We start from the raw sequence: 23,768 nt of genomic DNA, 5'->3' as shown, positions 1-23,768 counted from the left end.
GAGAGGTTTCAACAGTCTTTTCATCCCCTGCAGTGTTAAAATAGCAAAGTTGATCTAAATATAACTTTCTATGGTTTCTCTGCACACCAGAAAAAGAAATTCAGCCTCTTCACTATTCTTTTTTCCTTCCCATCTATCTTGTTTTAGACTTTAAGACAAAGGAATGGTATGCTGAGAGACCCCTATGTGCCATACCATATATTGCACCATTGCTGCTGTCGCCGTTGCCTGCATCTTGTCTTTCCAGTTGAATGCTCCGTAATGGCTCCTGACAGACATAGATTGTTAAACGGGGCCTAACGGACCTGCAATTCAAACAAATCACACGTCAGAGAAAAGGTTATTTGCCCTGGAAATATGGAAGGTGATATGTCACAAATGTAGATTTGTTATGCTAATAGTATACCTGAAATGTTTTCTCTCGACTGATCAAAAAAAATTAATATAATGGTAAGTAGTCCCTCAGATGCTACTGGATTCTAACAAAATTTCAATCAATTCCAAGTTCATCAAGATGTTGGAATCCTGGAACGTAACTACTGAGTGATGATGACAATTCTTATAAAGGTCAACGGTAACGAATACCCAGAAGGCCTCAGCTGGGGGTTGTTCTTGGCTCCCGTAAACAAGAAGTTTTGTGTCTTGCCAACAAACCGGCAGCGCCCAACTGCACTGGTACCGGTCTCACAGGCTGCCTTTGGACCGGTCAGTGCCAGCACCTCATCTGGGCTCTGCCCTGAAGGCAAACACAGGAGGCTCTTCTGAAACACGCTGCTGGCAGTTCCTGAGACAGCTCTCGCACACATCGAGGCCCATCCCCCCACTAACTTCCCCGATATCCCAGTTCTAAGGAAGGGGATTCTAGTAAAGGACAGAACAAACCCCACTTAGCCTCACACTCAACATATTTACCTGGATTTCAGTGCATTATATAGCCGAATTCCATCGGCTGGACCACAGATTTGTACCAGATCCTCTCTTGTCAGCTTTAATAAATCAGCACCTGGAAAAACACAGGAGGATTTTATGAAGATTCTTTTAGAACATCTATACTTTTAAAAATAAATTGCATGTTCATTTAAACAAAGAATAACAAACTCCACCATTACAAAAATGGAATCCTGCAAACACAATCAAGTAAAATTTAGAATAGGCACTAGCTAGCACTGAGAAAAAGGGACCCATTTTTGAAAGGTGGCTGGTTTCCCTTGACGGTGCTCACTTCTTTGAAAATGTACGAAGTCTGGAAGGCACACAAACACTGTAGAGATAGATGACTGCTCTATATCCAGACAACGGCTTAAATGACAACGTTTTAACTGACAGCCAGGTTAGTGTATTTTAAACCCATGCAAAATACAGAGCAAAGATATTTGATGGTTTCTCATTCAAGGAATCATTCTAGGGGATCCAGAGGAAGCCACCAAGATGATGAGAGGGGTGGAACACCTCTGTTATAAGGACAGGCTGAGAGAGTTGGGGTTGTTCAGCCTGCAGAAGAGAAGGCTCTGGGGAGACCTTATTGTGGCCTTTCAGTACTTAAAAGGGGCCAATAAGAAAGATGGGGACAGACTTTTGAGCAGGGCCTGTTACCACAGGACAAGGAGTAATGGTTTTAAACTAAAGGAGGTGAGATTCAGGTTAGACATGGGGAAGAAATGTTTTATAATACAATGCGGGTGGTAAAACACTGGCACGGGTTGCCCAGAGATGCCCCATCGCTGGAGACATCCAAGGCCAGGCTGGACGGGGCTCTGAGCAACCTGATCTGGTTGAAGATGTCCCTGCTCGTTGCAAGGGGGTTGGACTAGATGACCTTGGAAGGTCCCTTCCAACCCAAACTATTCTATGATTCAATTAATACATCGTATCCTCTATGCACTTAAGCTATTACAATGCTCTCATTTATAGAAGATACTGCTAAAGGTTGGCACAATTGAATCAGTGTGGTCAAACGAGTCCATCAGCAGCCTATTGGGTAAATGTGGGATACTTCTATCCAAAAGCACGTGTTTGTTTGTTTGTTTGTTTTTAAATATTCCCGGGACTGAGTGAGCTGTGAAAACAGCTGCTTCCCAGAACATTTACTTCAGAAAATGAAGTGTCAATAACAGATACTAAGCAGATCTAAACACAAAACTGAAGGAAGCACACTTCTTAGAAGCACCATGAGTGTCAACAGGGAAAACAATAGTCTGAAAAAAAATCAGTCACTGTAATAGATGAGTGGGAGCACAAGTTAAAAAAAAGAGTCAGACTTTGTGAAAACACTCCACAGATGATCTAGGAATGCATAGGTGAAATACAGTAAAAATAATTTGTCATCATACCCCTTAAGTACTATAATAAAAAGAAAAATCACACCTGAAATAGTATAATTAAAAGCTATACTACATGTCTTGCTTCAAAGAAAATCTATCAGCTGGCTAGTATTTGACTTCTATAAACATATACAGATAATAATGAAAGAGAAGAACCACTTTAGAAGTTTTCCAAGGGTTTTTGTCAGAAATTTAGTACTAAATTTTATTGAGAAAGCTTAGGAATCACAGCACAAGCAGCACAGATCAAAAACTAATGAACAGAATAAAAGGTTCATTTCCAATCCTGCAAATGTTGACTAGAAAATGTTGCGCTTTTCCATTAGGCCCACGGTATTTAAAATAAAATAATCAAGTCACTGATCAGCTAAGGAGACTTGATGTGTCAATCTGGATGTGCTGGTAGATGCTGGTGGTTTCAGGGCAGCTGGCGGCAGCGCTGCACACTGATATACAACAGGCTGCTTTACTACAAGGTGTACTGAGCCACCCTGAGGAGAGAAACCCAGGACAGCACCAATTGATTACTGAGATAACTAGTGGTGCCACGTGGGTCTTAAACATCATATATGTGGTTTGTTTTCTCTTACAGAAGTCATGCTCTTATGTGCCAAAAGCTGCAGGTTTTCCAGAGGCCTCACCACCACCTCAAGGTCTGGTCAGTTTTTATTTAGAGAAGTCATATTGCCTGTGCATAGGAAAATATCGTGGACCCCTAGGGGATCTCAAAACTTTACTTATTTGTATTGTATTATTGGCAGTAGCTTCCGAAATCTTATTTATTGCTGCCTCTATTGATGTCACCAGAACTATACCTAAATAATTTTCCATGATTCCATACGGTTTGCTGAGGAAGTTACCGCAAAATATTGGCTCGTTCACCAGTGAGACTGCAGAACTTAACTTCTCAGGGTTGGATGACACTTCCACAGCTAGTTCAGAAAGGCTAAATGTGAGCTTATTTCTCAGAACCTGTATTATCCTAGCAGAAAACAGTATGAATTTTAGGTAGAAAACATGAGGCATATGCGAACAGAATTAACTAGCTGGAGAAAAGACAGATTTCAAGAATGCCACATTAGAGAATCTGTACTTGGGGCTGCTGTCCTTACTAGACGGAGTCAGAGAAACACAAACGCAACCAGGGAAGACGCCTGGTGCAAACAGAATTCTGGCAGGAGTGTGAGCTCGGCCTGAGAGCAGGAATCTTCAAATCATCCGCACCACATTTTACCAAGGCACAGGTGGAATGTTACTCATGGTGTGTACTGTGTCATCCCACCCTTTGCACAATGACATGAAAGATTAAAGAAGCAAACAGCGAAACACCGCCCCACAGGGCGCATTTGTTGCCGTTTCTTGCTTCTGTACTTAGAGTGGAAACTGCACTGATGCACATTTAAGAAAGAACAATCAGATATTCTGTTAAACCGAAAAAAATTAAGACAAAAATACAAATACGTACGTGAATCCTCCTGTTAAATGGCATTAAAGCAAAGTTCGATACAAAAAATAATTTGCCATTTCTGTAAGTAAGATGACTTCAGAGCTTCACAGAGAAACTATTTGCTATTCACAGCTTCAGAGCTTGGGAGGATGAAAGTTTCCTATACTACAATTAAATTTAACTCCAGAGAAAAGATCTAACATGGGCTGGATGTCAGCAATTTCTTGCACTTTCTTCAACATCACTGCATACTGGCTGCCATTAGTACACACCATGGCACAACAGACAGCCTGCTGGTCTGAATTACCAAATTCCTTTTTCTCAAAAGACTTATCAAGGTTAAAAAGATTTTGTGAACTATCACGGGGGGGAAAAAAACAAACAAACCAACCAACCAACCTTAGATTAACTTTTGGGTGTGAGGGTGAATTTGTGTACAAAGCAACTAGAAAAAAATGCCTTCCAATGCAAACTGAACACTTAATATACAAGTTAGTAAATGACAATAAATACTGAAGCCATATTGTTTTTAGAGAACTATTTTCCCACACAAAACTTGCTCACTAACACAAAAACTCTAAATAAAATTAAACAATACCTGAGAAATTTGAAAAAAGCCTTGTATAGGTAGAGAACCTATGCTTCAGCAACCATTGCTGAGTTTCCTGGATTGTGGCTGAAGGATGAAGCTGCTGCAAGAAACAAGATTGGATATAATTTGGATATCAAAAAAAAAACCAACCAACCCACAAACAAAAAATAAACCCCCAAACCATTAAAAAACGTCCTCAGTTAAACATTTCCCAAGTACCTATTAATATCAAGGTACATATAAATCAAATGTTCTGACAGAAATATACAAAGCAAACACTCACATCTCCAGATCCTTGAGAGGTTCCATCTCCTTGATGATTTGGGGAGGAAGAATTGCTACAGATTAAAAACAAAAAAAAAGGTATTAATAGAATTTTATTAAGCAAAATATTAAAGCATTGCTGAAAAATAACTTGAAATTCCCCAAACAATAAATATCACTGTTGAAAGACAAGTTAAACACTGCATAGAGTGAAACTTAAGCTAAACCCATGAAAAAGATAATCAAAGTTCTATTTGCAAGTTGTCTGGTTCCTATTCTGTGTATTCTTTATCAACTGGAGAAGCAGCTTTCCCAACACTCACAGGAGCTTTACACAGACACCTGTCTTAAATGGTGACTGAGGGAGAGGTAGTAAAATACAAAGCAGACAAAACAAAAGTATATAGACCAGACAATACCACTGTACATCATTCCTTGATCAGCCAAGTTTTATTACAGTAGTTTAAATAATGCCTCAGTACAAAGTGTGTTTACCACTACAGTTTCTGTTGAAAAGCTTGTAAAGATTATTGGTGGTTTTTTCCCTTGCAAATTATATTAACTGTGTATGAGGGGAACAAAGACTGTTCTTCTAGAAAAGCTAAAGAGTTTCCATATACAAGGACTAAATGAGAACAGTTAAAAGAGAAACTATTTGCTATATGACAAAGGACAAGAAGAAGAGTTTCCAACAGTGTACAGTAAAAAGGAAAAACGCTGAAGTGGAAGTAATTACATTATAGATGCATCACATAATGCAAGCGTCAAACCCTAAAATAAAAATATAGGTCAAAACAATCTCTCGTTCCCCAGTGGAACCTGAAAACAGTTGGGTTTACTCAGAAAGCGCTTCTGAATAAGCCTGATTTTAAAATGTTATCTTTAATTAGGTTGCAGAAAAGAAACCTACCTGTCTGGGACACTGTAGGTATTATGTTGAGCAGAGGTAAAAGTTGGAGCAGGAGTAGGACTGTTGTTTACAAATGTTGTGGGAGTATCAGGCCATGGTGAACACTGAAGATAAAAAATTAAAATTTAAGTTTCTCTTGACAATACAATTTTTACTCTGATGAACAGCTCTTTAATTTAAAGCAACGCTTTTCTCCAGAGAATTTTGATATTTAATTCCAAATAAAGGTTCCCTCCATCCCACACATTACATGCAGATATTCCAGGTTAAAAATCAGTTTTGTTTTATCTTGTTCTTTCAGGAAGAATTCTATTTATACTATCTTCAGTTAACAAACTGAAGGTATTAGTGGTGAAGCTAGAGAAGACCTCTAGAGATCACTCAGTTTAAAACAAACCTACCAACCCACCCGCTGAAAAAACTACTTTCATCCTAAAAGGGCTGTTTAAACAGCAGGTCTCATGACCTGACAATAGGTGTTCAGCAATACTAAGTAAAACTATGAAGCTAGATTTCATCTTGTGGATAAACTAAATATATCTGCCCTGACAACAATGAAACACAAATGTCATGTTCAGTAGAAATTGTGTGAATTGGTTTCTTTTACTAATTTACTGGAGGACTATAATGATGCTTACATGTACCGTTTTCTCTAAACTGCTTGCTAAACTGGAATTTTTATTCAAAACTTTTAAGTCATCACAAGTATATTATGAGCCAGCTGTCCAATTCAGTCAATCTTTTTTGGATATTTTTTTTAAACCACCATGATAGAAGCCCTTCAAAATGAGACTTGCTTTTAGTGTTTCCAATACCATTGCAAATTCAGTATTAAAACCAAAACAAAAACCACAAAAAAACCACACAAACAGATTTTGGTATATTCAAAGACAAATAGGCAGGATTAAAAGCAAGCAAGTTGCCCAAGATTAAGTAAGCTAAGACTATGCCTGTTAAACAACAAAGATTTCTGAAATACTTATCATACATCAGCTAAATACCCTATAAGGGCATTCTGAGTTCTATCATAGCCTTGCAGAGGAGGAAGAGGGAGGAGAACAAGTACGACCTAATATTAATGGAACACGTTTCAACAAATTTGTCTTGAAAGACCCTTTCACTATCTGGTGGAAACAGTAAATGAGCGCAATATCAGTTGCCATCTTCTGTAAAACAGTTAACAACGTTTCTGTGCTGGACTCCAGTCCTCACCTGTCACAGTAAGATTGCAAGTTCCACAGCATGGCGCGTACAATTTAAAAAAAACTACTCTTGCACGCCCACAGCTTGAAAATAAAGAAATTTTTCATGTGTCCAAGACCTGGTTCAAATCAGCGTTTCTGCCAGCAACTGTGTACACAGGCTTCGATTACATACTCTAAGCTACCCTTTAGATGACAGCCAGTGCCATCCGCACCAAGCACACTCTGATATGACCTTCTAGTGTTACCCACTCTTCTTTCTACTCTGTATATTCCCATCTGTTGTTTCTCTTCTGAAGGTCATTTTAACATTAATCTCAAAGATGTTATATTACAATAGGTAAGTTAAACTGGGCCTTCATTCGCCAATTATGTGGTCCCCAAAGCCATAATTTTATAATAAAAGTCCAACATAAATAATGTTAGCTTTGTTATTCTGAAATATTTTGGAAGTGCAATTCATTTCCTTTCATTTTCTGACACTCTCTCCCTAAATTTTAATGGAAGATGTTCATTTGGACACACAGATGCAACCTGTACACCTTTAGCCACTATTCTGTTCGACTTATATTTGAATTCAGGGGCAGGCAAGAATGCACTGGTGGCAGAGAACAGCTTCTGAGCCATTGCAGAGGCATGTGCTGCAGTTAAAGTTTTTGTCCTTCAAACCCAGCTGAAGTTGTTCAGAACAAAACTCTGAGTTTAAACACAGGAATACACACATTTGAAATACTTAGAAAAAGACAATTCCAACCCAAAGAAGCCCTTCTTGTCCTGTAGACACACTTTAATGCCTTGTGTCCGCTTAACTATCCACTGAGACTGAATCAGTTGGTTACTATGAAAAAAAAGCAGTAGTGATAGTAATTACATTCCTAATACTGCTGCTGCAACATGCCCATTGGTTCAGTTCTCTTTCTGTCTTATAGGTTGTGGAGTGGAAAATTAATATTTGACCATTGAGGTGGTTCAAGGAAGGTTCAAGGAACAAGAAAACATAGCATTTATTCTTCAAGCATCTTCAAGCAATTAACCCAAGCTTTCAGAATCACTCACATGCACAACTGTCCCACACTTCACAAACCCACCAAGTTCAGAAAGGATTAGACAAAAGTCCTGGGCACCAGATCCATGACAAGGTTACAAGGGTGGTGGTCACAGGAAGTGGCATGGGCAATTGCCACCGCCAGGGGCAGCACACTGGACTTTACAGAGTCGGAGGCTGATCAATCAGGATATTTCTTATATTCTTAAGTGCAAAATTGAGTTAAGCAAAGGACATTCAGCAAGCTAATGATACTAATACTGAAGTCTTCGGCCACTGGACAAACTTAAGAAAAAATATCAGTCTGTCATGGGGAAGGAACCGACTCTGTAAAACACCATCACAGACCAGAAAAGAGATTGGAGTTGTATCTTTACCTGTACAATGAACAATGAATACATACTGGTGAATTTCCAAAGACGATGTTTTTGAGGTCTCATGACTAACTGCCCTCTACTACTAGTACACCGATTCCATGCTTCTGATAGAACTGTATTCAGGAAATTGTGCCTTAATTTCCAAACATTGATTAATTCTTGAGACAGAGAAAACTTTTGGTTTCAGAGACACGAGAAAGAAATTTTTTACAATGAGGGTGGTGAAACACTGTCCCAGGTTGCCCAGAAAGGTGGTAGATGCCCCATCCTTGGAAACATTCAAGGCCAGGCTGGACAGGGCTCTGAGCAACCTATCTAGTTAAAGATGTCCCTGCTCACTGCAGGGGGTTGGACTAGATGACCTTTGAAGGTCCCTTCCAACCCAAACTATTCTATTATCCCAGCTTTAACATCCTTCTGTGTAGGACATGAATGAGGTTATAAAATGTTGACCAATGGTTTTATTGAGTTAGAAATGAAGAGAGAAAAATCTTTCTGACTTTTTAGATTCAGTATATGTAGCATTTAAATTCAGGATGTTCCTAACTCCTGAAAAATTGCAAAAATCTCACATTATTCTATGCCACTGCTTAATGTGATTTCCCTCCCTACTCCCAGTCTACCTGGATCTGCTCAAATGCATGCCTTACAAGAGAGCAAAACTAAACTTTGGCAAAGAACTCCATACTATATTCAAATACCAAATCAACACAAAACCGTAAAGGTTGTTCTCCAAATTAGACGACTTAAACTTGTGCACACAGCATCACCTTCAGATAAGAAGGCAGCAATTTTATTATGCACAGTACAAAGCCTCTGCAATGAGCCTATAAAATACTGCGTTCTTGCTCCAAAAGACCACAGTTGTTGTTGGCAAAAACAAAAAACTTCCGCTCATCTAGACTTAATTATTATGAATGCAGAAGTAAATATGTTATTCCCAAAACGTGAAGTCACCCACATGACATATCCTGTATGTTACTGATACTGCTAGAAAGTATAGATAGAAGCAGGGAGAAACAAATTGGAAAAAAACCTATATGCTTATGTTACTAAATCAGTTTTGCTCCAGCTCCACTTTCTGACTCCCACAGCCTCCAGGTTTCATATTCTAAATTTAAGTCATTTACAGAAAATATTTATCTTCTGCACCAATCTTTCACATCCCAAACTCTCTTTTCCAATTTATTTCAAGGTCTATAACTGGAAGTCTTCTGACTTCCATATGCCCTATAATCAGCTCTATCTGTAAAAAAAAAAAGACCATTTGACCAAGTTTAATTAAATTATAGCCTTATATAGTCTAACTTGTAACATATATACTAAGATAAAAATCAACCAAGATACTGTACACAGAAAAAAGTGCAAAGACTCAATTATCACAACACAAATTTTCCTATTTTCAAATTCAAAGCAGGCAAAAGAATCTGCTAGGTTTTTTTTTCCTCTTGTTCCTTAGATAAGCTCTAGCTTCTATATATTTGGAAAAGAGGAGAAAATAAGGTGCCTTTTTCATAAAATGGTCCCTGGATGAAGGTCACCTGTACATAAATATCCACTCTGAGATTCAGAAGGCAAGTGTTAGGTAGGTAGCCTTTTATTTCTACAGAAAAAAATAATAAAAATAAAAATCAATGCTCCATAGCACAAGAGAGAGTCTTAACAAGTAGCTTAACTATGCATCTGTCTGTCTGGAAAACACTGAGATAAATACTGCAGAAACTGTAGTGAATTCACCGAGTTTTGAAATATCAAATTAGTAAGAAGGAGCAATGGAGAAGCATATCTAGATGGCATTCTTATGAAAATGAATGAGAAGGAAAAGATGGGTGATAGTACTCGGAAAAAAATCTCTGGTTCTTAAGAAAGGACAGGAGAAGAGCAGAGCAGAATGACCATTCAGAAAAGAAGCTTCACCAAGCTCTTTGTATTCTATTAGAATTCCATATGAATTAAATTGGAAAGAAAATATATTAGGTTCAATGTTTCCTGAAGGAAGCACAGTAAGAAACCAATCTGTTCACATCAGATTGTGGCTGAACTGGAAGAGTTCATATAGGAAGGAAAAAAAAAAAAAAAAAAGAAACAAAATACAAAATGAGATGCAAATAGCAAAGAAGAAAAAAGACAGCCTATATAATAGGTTTGGTGGAGTTGGAAGATAACAGTACCCAGCTTTAAAAAGGAAAAGAACTATAGATTGGATCAACTGGATCAAATTTCTAGAATCCAAGAAAAGATAACAAAAAACTACTTCTGGGAATGTAGAAGCAGCATTTGCTAAGGAACAGCCAACACTCTCAACTTCATCAAGAAAAACACACTCCAAACAATCCTGTTCTCTTCTGTAATGGAGCCACAGTTCCTAGGACATGAGAAGTGCAAGATCCATCATACATAAAGAATAATATGTCAAACAGCATCAATTCTCATACTTAAAGCAGGTCTTCAGTTTTTGTGCCTAAGCCCCTCTGTGACAGCTGCACTGCACATATGGTACATTTGATCTGCACAGATGAGGCAAGTCTGATAATGGCCAAACCTTCTGATGGCTGCATTTGGGAAGATGAATTCGCAGGGACAGAATTGCTCTAACTAGAAATATGCATCATTCCCTGCCCATATTTACAAGGCTCAGAAGAACAAGCCTGTCTGGTGACAAGAAGAAAAGGCTGATGAGTTGGGCTGTCAAGCTGTAGATCAGACATTCCATTTCTAAATCAAGCAATCAAGTTGTACTTAACGAGTATATAGCCATTACCAAGGTTTCACTACTAAGACAGCAAAAATAGTGTTTCATGTTATTTCTTTTATGGCCTCGGCGATTTCTAATAATTTTCCTAATGATACAAATCATTGTCACGATGGAACAGGTTATGTATTAAATCCAGAGATGATACCAAGTTACAAAGGCTGAAGGCATTTCATCCTACAGGAATAAAATTCAAAACGGTTTCAACAAACTGCCCAAATGACCTCAAGATAGAATTGTATTAAGGGCAGATGCAAAACAGGAATAGCCAGCTGACAATTAAGAGAACTGGAAAGCTGTACATAGGTGTTATTCCAAAATAGTCTGTGCGTCATCCTTCATCCCAAATGAGAAGTGAAGAAATAAACACACGCACAGTCCTGTTGTCTCCTTTGGGAAAGGCATTGCAAGTCCAGTACTACCTGTCCCACATCAATTTTTCTTCACCACAATGAAGGTAATGCTCCCATTCATAGCTTAGTGTTTCAAGAGATTGTTAAGCTAACCACAGGTTAGATAACTTTCAGGTATCATTCAGCTAGTTTTTGTCCTAATCTGGACAAGGGCTTTGTCATCTATTTTTAAAATACCTTTTTCTATTATTCTTCCCATATACAATAATCATTCAATGAAGTACTTATAACAAGAGAAAGAAAAGAGAGCACGGCGTTAAAAAAAAAAAAAAAAAAAAAGTAGAAATCCCTCAAAGGACCAACTTCAAAGATGCTTCAGACATGCTTCATAAGTGGAAGTCCTGTTTTCTCCTGTCTATACATCCCTTCACGAGACATTTAAAACAACTACAATAATGTCTGCGTTGCCAAAGAATGCTAAAGGTGCCTCTTAAAAGAAAGAAAAAACCAGAAACTAGGAACAGCAGAAGGTAAATTTAGACAGCTCGGTGCTTATAATAGTTTCAGGGGGCAAAAAAAATCCACCGAAGAGCCCATCTTTCTTAGTATTGCTTGTTCCCTCCTACCCAGCTACACTGTTTATAAACAAGAGGCAAATGCTGAGAAGTATTTTATAACCTCAACCATCAGTTTCACATATCATAATACAAACTAAGCGCTGAGGGACAAAGACAGCACTGCTGGGAAAGAGCTGTCAGTACAACATGCCTGTTCAAAGAATGGTTAAATAACTGTCTTCCACAGTCACATTATTAATTGACATTTAAACTTGCCAAATGGAAGATGCAGGATTGCTTGTCACTGAAAAATGTAAGGTCTCAATATTCACCTTACAGCACAGCATTTAAGAAATCTAAAATGCTAACCCTTGACAGGAAGAGTGCACAGGATATACGTTGGATTTATTTTGGGAGGCACATACAGGGTTAGTGTACACGTCATGAATATCTGCTGACTCTTCTGAACTGCATTAAACCTGCTTGGAGCACAATATGCGGACAGCTAAAGGAAAAATCAGTAACTAATGATCAACCATCTGCAACGCTACATGGTGTTTTAAAAATACTGATGCACACGGAAACTTATATCGAATGTCAGTACAAATATGGAATAAAACACTAAATTTCACTCTTTGTACTTCCACTAGTTACATACATATAGGAAAGCAAAAAGCTATTTCATTCAAAGTGGCATAAACGGAAAGCTCTTGACTTTTAAAAGTTACACAGTCCCTCTTCAACAGTTTAAGTGTTAGATTTAGGAAGGATTCCTTTGCTGAGAACAAACATGGAGTAATTGGTATACATAAAAGTGAATAAAATTATGACACAGCAATGAAAATATTTTTACTTTATATAATGGAAGTTTCTCCTATATCTAACACTGCACAAGGTATCTTGCACAATGAAAAGGTAAGCAGAAGTCCCTTACACTGCCTCGCTTTGCCAGAGAATCACCGTAGTCTGCTGGCAAAGTCCGCTTGCTGGACTTTTTCTGCTCATGTTCAACTGCATCTTCAATTATAGGCTCAAGCCTCATCTGGACAAACACCAAAGATTTGGATCAATTTTTTTTCATTATACAGTGAGGAAAGATCTAAAAGCCTTTTAAAAACTTCTGAAATATTTAGAAAACCGCGTAGAACTCACTGATGTTTAAATAAAAAGAAAATGCAAAAACCTGCTGGGGCTCGGGCCTTAAATTCTGTAATCTCAAAAAAATACCCTTTGAAGCTCAAATTTGTCAGATAATTAAATTCTAGATTCCCCCCTCTTATTTTTTGCGCTTTTCAGCTGCAAGCTGTACCAAAAGACTTGCTCTAGGGTTCAGTACAGTCAGTCAAATAGTGTTGAATCTTAGTGTGTTTTAATACAACCATCTATTGAGTATTTAAATGAAAGTTTACTTCAAAATGTCAAAATTTAATGTCGCTGTTCACTGGAAAAGTTTGTAAAATAAAAAGCTTATTTTAGATGTAGAACTAATTCTTCCCCAACCCTTCCAAGACTACATTTGTATCTATGTATCTTCTCCTCAGTAAGCACACGCAATTCTATTTTGTTACCTCTGTAAGAACTGTGGTGTCATAGGAAGGCTGATACTTTTCTTTTTCATGTGCAGTTCGCTTTTCCATCTTTTCTCTGTCTGTCTTCTGCTTCCTGTCTGCTCCTTTTGGCTAAAAACGAACAGTTACATGAACAAGAAAGCAGGTGGAAAACGGTTTTATACTTGAAATCTGATCTCAGAAGTCAAGCAGTAATATAAAGGTGTCCTCCCAACTTTACAACAGCTTCTGAGCATCTTATTAAAGAGCTGTTTTCTACTGTTACCTTAAAAACTTTGATTTGACAACTGGCTGAATGCAGATGATCTGTATATTCTCCATTTTCAGTCTGCTTGAAAGTGTCAACCTGAATCCTAAAAGGAACTCCTTTCTCTCCTCCATGTTTACGAGGGGTAAATTCAGTGCTGATACAATGTACCTGGAAAAAAACAACCACCAAGCAAAAAGGACCTTCAGAAGCATTCTAGACATTAATTTCATTATGTGTTATCAACATCATATATATTTTCTAAGGATAAGTAACAAATTACCCAGCCTATCTGAGGACCAAGCTACATAACTAACATTGTGTTCCTTTTCGTACCCATAAGCAAATGAAGCCAAAAATATTGTATTTGAGGTGACAGGGAAGAGGGGAAACAAGCAAGTGTGTCACCAAAATCTCTCCAAAAATGAGTCATCATTATAGATTCTTATTAAAGTAGAACTTGCTAGATCTTAAGAAAAATATATCTGGCTGACAACTGCAGCTGTCATGAATATAGCAAAAACTTTTCCAGATACTACTGTCCAATGCATTATAGCTAGAATAAACTTCAGAGTTACTTGTAATAAATGTTACCAAAGCCACAGAAGGTCACTGACTGGCAGAGTTTTTCATCTCATGCAAAATCAGGGTATTTTCAAATATGCCCAGCTTCCTATGAAAGTCAGCAGACTTTTGAATCACTTGCCTCAAGTGCTACATCAGAATGAAGACTGGGTTTGTAAGCCAGAAATACCCCTAAAAGATATCTAAGGAGAAGATCAGTGTAACAAAAAGTGATGATGAATCTCACTGGACAGCGCTCCAAATTGTTTTTGCTTCTTTAGGGAATTTTAAGCAAGCCAAGCACCGTGGACACCTTGCACTCTCTGTGACTACAATACTACCTTTTTATTTCCTATGGTCATCAACAATAGAGAACCACAGACTGGAAAATGAAGTTTTAAGTGTCATCAGTGCCGCTATGCTGTGTTCTCTAGCCTTCAGAATAAGTGAAGTCTACTTGCATAATAAGAATCAGTTCCATTTTTGCTAAATCTATTATCACTTTTTCTAAGGAAGTACATGAGAAAAAAATGTGCAATAGTTGATCTCACACTTCTTCAAGGAGATTACATTTTAGTACTTGTATAATTCTTACTTGAAAAACATGTCTTCAACTGCACCAGATCGAAGTTAATTTACTGACAGTGTGGGATTTAACCTATTTGGGCAGCCTCAGTAAGAATCTACCTCAAGCTTTATACCTTTTCTTCACAATAAAATCAGATCTGTGACAAAAGTAACCCAAAAATTCCAATGCAAAACTTAACATTCTATCTAAATAATTTCCAAAGAAAGCATGTTCAATTGCCATGAATATCAAATACATAAATAATAAAAATCCTACTACAAGGAAGCCTCCTGATATAGTGAAAAACATCTTTGAATGTCTGAATTAAAACTCCTTGCAGTACATTAATTTTCATTTTGTATCCTCAAGCTAGACCTTTGCTGAAGCTCATCTCTAGGACAGCAGGCCTCTCAACCAAAAAAAACCCAGTATTAGTAGCAGTTACTTAGAGGGATATAAATTAATTCTAATACTCCATATTAGACTAAATCTTTTAACCACGGCAGCTGTCTGCAAAGAGCTTTTTGAAGCCTTTTATTTAAATTGTTTTTAAAAGATGCTTTTATAAATTCCAATCCAGTTGATTGGAATTTCACCTAACTGTGAATCTAACTGTGAACCCTTACAGACCTAACAGTTGCTATGAACCTGGTATTTAATGTCTCTCCCACAAACACGAAACCAAGAACCTTCATGGTGCAAATATACTACTGTTTGTGACCTGAACGGCAACAAACACAAACATCCAGTCAAGTAAAGTTTCAAACCTGAATAAAAGCAGATGTACATTTTGTTGGATCCCACAAAAATTCAACTGCATTGAGCTGGCTTGGATTTGTCTTGATATCAATGACTCCAACAGACATTGGAATATCTACATTAAAATAAGTAATACATATTTTAAAACAATCATATTCCAAGAAAACACTAGAAGTAAATTTAATATAAAGTGACCACCAGCAAACACAGGTAGAGTGAAAAAAGGTGGGCTTTGGTGGCTTGACCATAAGCCCATAAACAGTTTCTTAGGACTGATCTGAAGAAATGTAGTAGACTCAACACACAAAGTGCTCAAGGTCTGGGGGTGTTTTTTGATTCCGCTAGGCCACCAAACCCTCCCACCCGGGCTTAGGCAACAAAAAATACAAAACTACGCAAAATAAAGAAACCGTGTTGGTGTCATTTCCACAATCTACTAGAGGAAGTTACTTTTGTCTGTGTTCTCCTAATTACTGTAACATTTAGTAATCGCAATTAGAAAGATTACTAAATGTATAAGCTTCAGAGTTGCCATTTTACTTCTGTAACACTTTAAGGTTTATAAAGGAATGCGAAAGCGGTAAGAATATACATATTCAAAATATACACTATGACAAAGCAGCACATAGACAACTGGCCTGTCTTTTTTCACCATGTGACCATGGTCAATTTAAATTTGAATTTCGTACAGTGGCAACATAGAGAAACAATTATACCTAAGTCGAGAAGTCTGTCCCCAGGGCGGTTCCACTTCCAACCTTCCAGCTGCTGGTGCTCTGTATACTGCAACCTTCTGTCATGGAACACAACTCTTATAATACTCTAACAAAGAACAAAACAAGCATCTGATGAGCCATAAAGTTACTATATGTTTAGAACAGCTTAAAGCACTAGAACATTCCACAATAGCTACAGCGCTGATATGCACGTATTTACAGCAAAAAAACTGGCAACCATCAGTATCCCAATATATTCCAGAACATAGAAATAGAATTGAACAGCAGGAGATATTTGAAAATGCGGTAAAAATACAAAAGAGAATGACATCTGATTGCATATTCTAAAGGTCAGCATGAATTGCCTGCAGTGAACTGAGCAACACTGACAGCATAGTATCGACACTGTGCAGGCAACACAAACTTATTCGAGAAAACAAACACAGGAGACTTCATTTATTCTAAAAAGCAGTGAATACGGTTTGACCACTGTTTTTTCATCAGGAATTTTGTGAATTTTTGTAGACAACTTTAAGAAAGAAAACAGAAAAATATATTCCTAATATTTATAAATATATTTACAACAAATATATTATTTTAACTAATAGTTAGAATAAAAAACATCCAAACTACTCCAACTCTTCCCACTGAAATATTAATCTAAAAATACTACAGTATGATTAACTTTATTCAGCTAGGAGCAACTAGCCAACAATGCCTACTTATGTGACTAGTTCTGCTACAACTGTGCTCTTAGTCATCTTAACTAATGGTATCCGTTCTGCCGCATGAATGCGCATACAAAGTTATACAGACAGGAAGAACAACTGCAGACATGACTTGCTACTGAACAAACAAAACATAGACAAAACTTTTAAAGGCTCACTTTTTCCCATTAGTCTACAGTCTTACTTGTATTAACAGTGGATAAAAGCGTTCAAAAAAAACCTCAAGAACTTTCAAATGAAGTGCCTTCTCCAGATACAATGCATTTCCTCGGTTTTATTTTGAAACCGGAAAGCACATGTGCACGCATGTGCAAATATACGGCTCCTTTTTCATTGCAAACTAGCAAGTTTGGAAGTATCAGCAGTCACCTCCACCACCAGGAAATGTTTTCTTTAACTACTGGGATTCCAGCATTTAAGTGCCCAGAACAGAAAATTTGTTGATGCATGTCTTACTATGATAAAATTTACTGGTTTAAAACTTTTACACTGCTTTCATCTATTCTACCTATGAAATGGCTCACCACCAACATAGGAACTTATAAAAATACAGCAGAGAGATTCTGCGAAGTTACAAGGAAACAGCACTGAAGCGGGCAAAATAGTCAACATGCCGATTACAGAAAGCGAACATGACAGATTGTAAAAGGTTTAATTACAGAACTCACAAGTCAGTTTTATATTTGTGCTTAACACTTCCTGAAATCCCACAGACAAATAAGTACAAGCCACAGGAATATACAAAAGCCAGCCAAAGTTCACAAATTATATAGTCCCAAGTTGACAGGTGAAGAATCAGCCTCCCACAGGCACACTGTTCCGATGTACTTATCAGTACCACTGTCAAAGTGACTTTAACTGAACTGTTTTTCCTTCTTCCCCAATGCATGAATGAGATTTTCTGGAAAATCTAGTAACACTGCCTGAAGCTTATAAGAAAAGCCCACCTTCCCACCTTAAATACCACAAATTGGGCATTTTTCAGTCTACCTCATTCTTATACTTCATGAAATAGTTCAGATGCACAGTACCTTCTGCTAATATTAAAGCATAAGGAGACAAATCTGGAATTAGGAACAGGAGCTCAGGTATGGAACAAACTGCTCAGGAAGCAGCAAAATTAAAGATGGGTTTTGCTATAGACATGTTTCCTATGTGCCAGTATTCCACCGCTGCAAAAAACATAGGTTGGCTCTATGTGTCCTCCGTAACACCTATTAAGAAATATGCTCATAATACCTCCACTGCTTTCTAAATGACCCTCTAGCTTCCTTATGCATGTCCTAATTACTTAAAATGGAAAATGAAATGGTTCAGAAGATGCTGGATACAAATCCATAGACAACTAGGTATCTTCAGCTTTGTACAAAATAATTCAGTCTTCACTACACACAAGGACTCTATGCACTGCCTATTAATATTCTTCATATTCATATTAAAATTATCACTGGTCAACAGTCATTCTGAACGCGTATCTAGCGACAACAGGAAAAAAAATTCATAAAATATGCAGTCTCTGGATTGGATTTCTCTCATCTAACTTCAAATATCTAAATTTGAGATCATTGCTACCACGGCTTCCTTTTACTCAGCAGAAAGACACCTGCACTTTTAGTGGAGATTCATCTCATCTTAAAATAGATCAGACTGCAGACCACATAAAGGGTACATAAAAGTGATTAGCTCACTTTTAGTTATCTAAAATTACATTAAATGAACCAATCCATTCATAAAGATGAAAATGCATACATGTATATTCTTTTAATTTGAAGTAAACCTGAAATAAAACAATAAAACTAGGCATTAGGTTCCACTGTGCGTATTTTCTTTATTGGTAAGATCAGGTGGTCCACCTCCCTCTGAACTGGAGTACAATAAGAGGTCAAAAACTACTCTTTTCATGTGCAACCAGCAGAAGTTTGTTAGTAACACTATCTAGAGAACTTCAGCTCACCTTCACCAGTTTTCCATTGATCTCTGGAATGTCTCCAGCTTTCCGATTATCTAGCATCCGTATTTCATAGGACTGACCTTTAAAGAGAAAAAAAGTTTGTTATCAGTAGAAGAGTCAGAGCACAAAGCTATTTCATGTTTAATGCACCTGAATTAGCTTCTGGTTCATACACAGCACACCAGAATCAGTACCTGCAACTTACGTTTAAGAGATTTTTGTAACAAGGTTAACTTCATAACACAGGAATTAATGAAACTAAATTCAGCTTTTTGGTCCCACTTTAAAACTGCGGATACCTTCAAAATTTAAGTATTTCATTTTACATGAAATGTAAGTGTACGTTTCTCTTATTTTTTTTCCCCAAAGAAAAACATTTCAAAGCTGAATTATTTTATTTTTGAAACTGAGAACCATAAACTGGTCTTCAGAAACAAACTCTCACAAAATTTTTGTACTCTTCATACAACACACATACTACTCTCCCATGTTTAATTTTGCCCATGTAGCTGTTGCCTTTGTGCCATTTGTGTGCTTCATATCATTTCAGAACTAAGCCTTTACAAGACCTAGTTACTGGTAATTTCACACAGGTATGAGCAAACCTGTCTTTCCAGTGAATTTGAGGAACTGTTGTACATCAAATTAGAAAAAGCTCAAAGTTATTTATTTGAACTACAGGGATTTTTTTCTTCCAAGGTGAGCAACACACATTCATTTGCAAAATCACATTTCCTTAATTAAAACACAGGACAAAATAGATTTCAAGAGATTCACTAAGATCAAGTGCAGTACATTCACATTACCTCCTGCATTACCATCCAAACTACCTTTATGCTACAGTATTTACTACTTTTAAAAGACATTTATCAGCTTGCCACACAAGGTGAATGTTCGGCTGTCATACCCTGTGAATAAGATTTCTTCAGCTCCTTTCACTGCTTCATAGACTGATGTTACCTCCAACTATGGACTGTCTGGGCTTTTTTCTGTAACACAGTTAGTACCTTTCTGTATATACTCGACACATGTACAGGTTTTCTTTACCCCAGCAGCATTTGGTCACTGATGACAAATATGTGTAAATATTAAATGAATGTAACCAGTGCAACTGAGTAAAGCAAGAGATCATTGCTTCTCTTATGTTTAACAGGAGATTTTTTTTTTCCCCTGTTAATGAGATTCGTTCAATTACCAGTGTTACTTTACTCATATGGAAATAAAACATGTAATTCCATCTCCATTTACAGACAGCATCACGGGTTTTTTTGTTTAATCTAGCACTATTAATAAAACTTTTGCAAATAGATCTCTGTTCTCTTTCACTATTATTTTGAAAGGTGTGGGAAAAAGAAAGAAAGAAAGAAGACATTTTAATTGCTTGCTCATCAAGTGTTACTAGTCTTTTCAGGTACAAAATACCTACTGCTCCACCCTTGTCTACCAAACCAGTCATTTCATCACAGAAGTTTATCAAGTTGGTCAACTGTGACTTCCCCTTGGCTTTTTTTTTTTTTTAGCTAACCCCGACACTATTTAGAAATACAGGATTTTCCTGTGCTGGCACTTAAACCTCTTCAGGAGTCCCATTTTACACAGTATTTAATAGTGTTATTAGGTCCCTCTGTGAGGAACCCTGAATTCTCCATTCATATGCAGCTCTTTTAGTTACTGCAATGCATAAGATTGTCATCTGAACTACACTTTTAATTATTCTACATCTGTACATTGAATCAAATTAAATGAATACTAGATTAAATCATTCTGTAGAATTTATGCTTCCTTCAACACAGTTCAGTTCATTATCTTTCAAACTAAACCTCTGTTCTGGTATCAAACACAATGCTACAGAGAGCTAGTCTTCCCTCATTCATCAAATAGGACATATCTATGCTGACTACTCCTGATGACCTTCTTGTCCTTCATATGCTTGGAATTCATTCCCAGGATTAGTTACTGTCGTCACCCTTCCAGGGATGGAGGTGAGGCTGACCAGTAGTTCCCTTGGTCCTCCTTTTTGAAGATCAGCACAACATTTGCTTTCCTATAGTCCTTGGGCACCTCTTTTAGTCACAGTGATTGCTCAAGGACTATCTAGAGTGGCTCCACAATGACATCTGCCAACTCCCTCAGCACTCATGGTGCATCCCATCAGGACTCATTGATTTATGTATGTGCAGTTTGCTTAAGGAAACCCTGACCTGTTCCTCTTCCACGAAGGGTACATATTCCTTGCTCCAGACATTCCCCTTGATCTCTAGGGCCTGGGATTCCAGAAGACCAGTGATGCTAGTGAAGAGTGAGGTGAATAATGCTTTCAGTACTTCAGATTTTTCCATGTCCTGTGTCACCATTGCCCATACCCTCTTGAGCAGGGACAGCACATTCTCCATAGGCTTCCTTTTGCTACTTATGTACTTACAGAAGCTCACCTTGTTATCTTTGACACTCCTCACCAGATTCAATTCTACCCATACTTCAGCTTTCCTAACTGACTGCATCTCTGCATGCTTGGACAGTGTCTCTGTATTCCTTCCAGGCTACCAGTCTCTGCTTCCACCTACTGTATGCTTACTTTTGTGTTTGAGTTTCGCCAGAAGCTCCTTGGCCCTCCATGCAGGCCTCTTGACATTTTCACCCAATTTTCTGCTCATTGGGAACCACTGCTCTTGACACTGGAAGAGGCAATCCTTCAATATTAACCAGCTTTCTTGGGCTGCTCTTCCCTCATGGACCTTATCCCATGGGACTCTACCAAGATCATCACTGAAGAGGGTAGTATGCTCTCCTGTAGTCCAGAGATGTGATCTTGTTTCTGCCCTCCTCCCTCTTCTCAGGATCCTGAACTCCACCATCTCATGGTCACAGCAGCCATGGCTGCCTTTAACATTCACATCCCCAATGAGCCCTTCCTTGTTATAAGAGGTATAGCAAAGCACCTCTCCTCACTGGCTCCTCTTTCATTTGGGTCAGAAAGTTGTCATTAATGCTCTCCAGGAACTTCCCGGATTGCTCATGCCCTTCTGTGTTGTCACTCCATCAGACATCAAGGATAGCTTAAGTCCTCCTATGAGGACCATGGCCTGTGAATGTGAGGCTACTTCTAACTCTTTGTAGAAGGCCTCATCTTCTTGTTCTTCATAGTCAGATGGCCTATGGCAGATACCCACTACAAGGTCACCCATATTGTTCTGCTCTTTAATCCTTACCCATAAGCTCTCAGTTGGCTTATCACCCATCCCTAAGCAGAGCTCCAGACATTTCAGCTGTTCTCCCACAAAAAGGGCAGCTCCCCCTTCCTTATCCTCTTGCCCTGCTTTTCCTAAAAAGCCAGTATCCCTCTGTTGTAACACTCCACTTATGCAAGCCATCCCATCATGTCTCTGTGGGCCACCCTGCTGGCAAAAGTGCCTTTGTCCCTCTTGCTGAGGTGGATCCCACCTCTCCCAAGCAGTTCTTTGCATTCACAGAACTACAAGCCCAGCTGCACAGTGTAAACCAACTTAACAGATGCTTCCCCTTTAAAAGCAATTCCCTTCCGTTACCACTTTCACTATTTGATATACATCTAGTTGAGCAGTAGCCAACTCAAAACACTGTCCTACAACTCTGATATGCATTCTCAATGGACTCATTTAGTAGATTTTACAGTTAGTAAGAACCCTGCAAACCCCTGAAAAACCAACCATCATCCCTCCAAGACCTGAACATCTTGAATCAGCTTCAGCTGGAAACCTAATCAGTTTAAATATTCCATTAGCTCATAGAATATCTCGAGTTGGAAGGGACTCATAAGGACAGAGTCCAACTCCCTGTTCCTCATAGGACTATCTAAAACTAAACCATATAACTAAGAGCATCATCAGATGCTCCTTGAACTCTGAACAAGGCTCTTAGGTATTCCAATTAAAGTACTAACAGAGGGTAAAGTCTGGGCTTGTTTAAGTATTGCCTTAGGAAATGTCTCCACAGCTTAACAGAGAGGGCAAATGTTCCCATTACTTATGGCATTCCCAATCCAATACACTAAGACAACTGCTGATGAAATTCAAGAGGGTCTTAGCTCTCTATGGTATTCCCTACTCACAAACCTCTTGAAAATTATTTAAGGCAAGACATTGCCTGATAACAGGGCCAAACTAGAAACCAGATAACTGAAGTGACCTCTTTTTCTAGAGGACTTAATCCATCTCATTACACAAACAGATCTATCAGTACAGCTCAGTGTTGCAAACCACAACTATTTTGAAACCTATTTTAAACTGGCTTCAGTATGAAAGATGTCATCTCTGAAAACTATCGCAAGATTTTTTAAAATAAATAAATAAATATGGTTTGCATCAACAGCTAATAGGGCATTTTTTTAGGAGAAAGTCTTAACGTAGGCAGCAAATGTACTGTCTTTCTGTCTGAAGCATTAATACAGAAGGAAAGTTGGCCAAGTGGTTTTTTTCCATATTTATTTAGAAAAAATATATACCAATGCCTTCATTTTTCAACAGCAGGAAAAGTTGGACACTGAAAACCAGCAAAACTTCTTTCCAAAAGAAATCTTTATATTAAAAGATATTTTCAAGGAAAGATGAAACAATCTGAGTCATTTCAGATGCTGTCACTTAAATGGCAAGCTCTTCTCAAGGCAGGGATAGCAAACACTTTCTTCCTTCAGTTTGTCGCCCTGTCCTGGTTGCCTAGTACACTGAGGTCGCCTTCAGGCTTCGTGTTTGGTCAGGGAGGTTGGATTCTGGCACTGAAGAAAACAAAGTATATTTCTACAGAGTAAGAAGTTTATAAAACTTAAATTTTTGACAAAGCACTCTGCCGCAATTGTACTTTTTTTCTCCTGA

At 37.9% G+C, this 23,768-nt stretch overlaps 1 protein-coding gene across 6 annotated transcripts in view; it reads right to left on the bottom strand.

Moving 5' to 3' along the window:
• Nucleotides 1–23,768, bottom strand: part of UBP1 (upstream binding protein 1) — a 46,546-nt gene that overhangs the window by 5,325 nt on the left and 17,453 nt on the right. For 2 of the 6 annotated variants that reach the window (XM_065051974.1, XM_013367109.2), the window contains exons 3-13: nucleotides 18,925–19,001; nucleotides 16,243–16,348; nucleotides 15,535–15,641; nucleotides 13,654–13,806; nucleotides 13,389–13,499; nucleotides 12,755–12,862; nucleotides 5,535–5,638; nucleotides 4,644–4,698; nucleotides 4,367–4,460; nucleotides 913–1,003; nucleotides 196–305 (exon numbers count right to left, since the gene is read on the bottom strand). In XM_065051974.1, coding sequence (XP_064908046.1) covers nucleotides 196–305; nucleotides 913–1,003; nucleotides 4,367–4,460; nucleotides 4,644–4,698; nucleotides 5,535–5,638; nucleotides 12,755–12,862; nucleotides 13,389–13,499; nucleotides 13,654–13,806; nucleotides 15,535–15,641; nucleotides 16,243–16,348; nucleotides 18,925–19,001 — 1,116 coding nt within the window. The remainder of the gene's footprint in view (nucleotides 1–195; nucleotides 306–912; nucleotides 1,004–4,366; nucleotides 4,461–4,643; nucleotides 4,699–5,534; nucleotides 5,639–12,754; nucleotides 12,863–13,388; nucleotides 13,500–13,653; nucleotides 13,807–15,534; nucleotides 15,642–16,242; nucleotides 16,349–18,924; nucleotides 19,002–23,768) is intronic. The other 4 variants (XM_065051976.1, XM_065051975.1, XM_021288140.2 and 1 more) reach the window with 3 other exon arrangements.

This window comes from Columba livia, chromosome 2 (genome assembly GCF_036013475.1).
Source record: "Columba livia isolate bColLiv1 breed racing homer chromosome 2, bColLiv1.pat.W.v2, whole genome shotgun sequence".
NCBI lineage: Eukaryota > Metazoa > Chordata > Aves > Columbiformes > Columbidae > Columba > Columba livia.
This window is presented reverse-complemented; position numbering and strand designations above follow the sequence as displayed.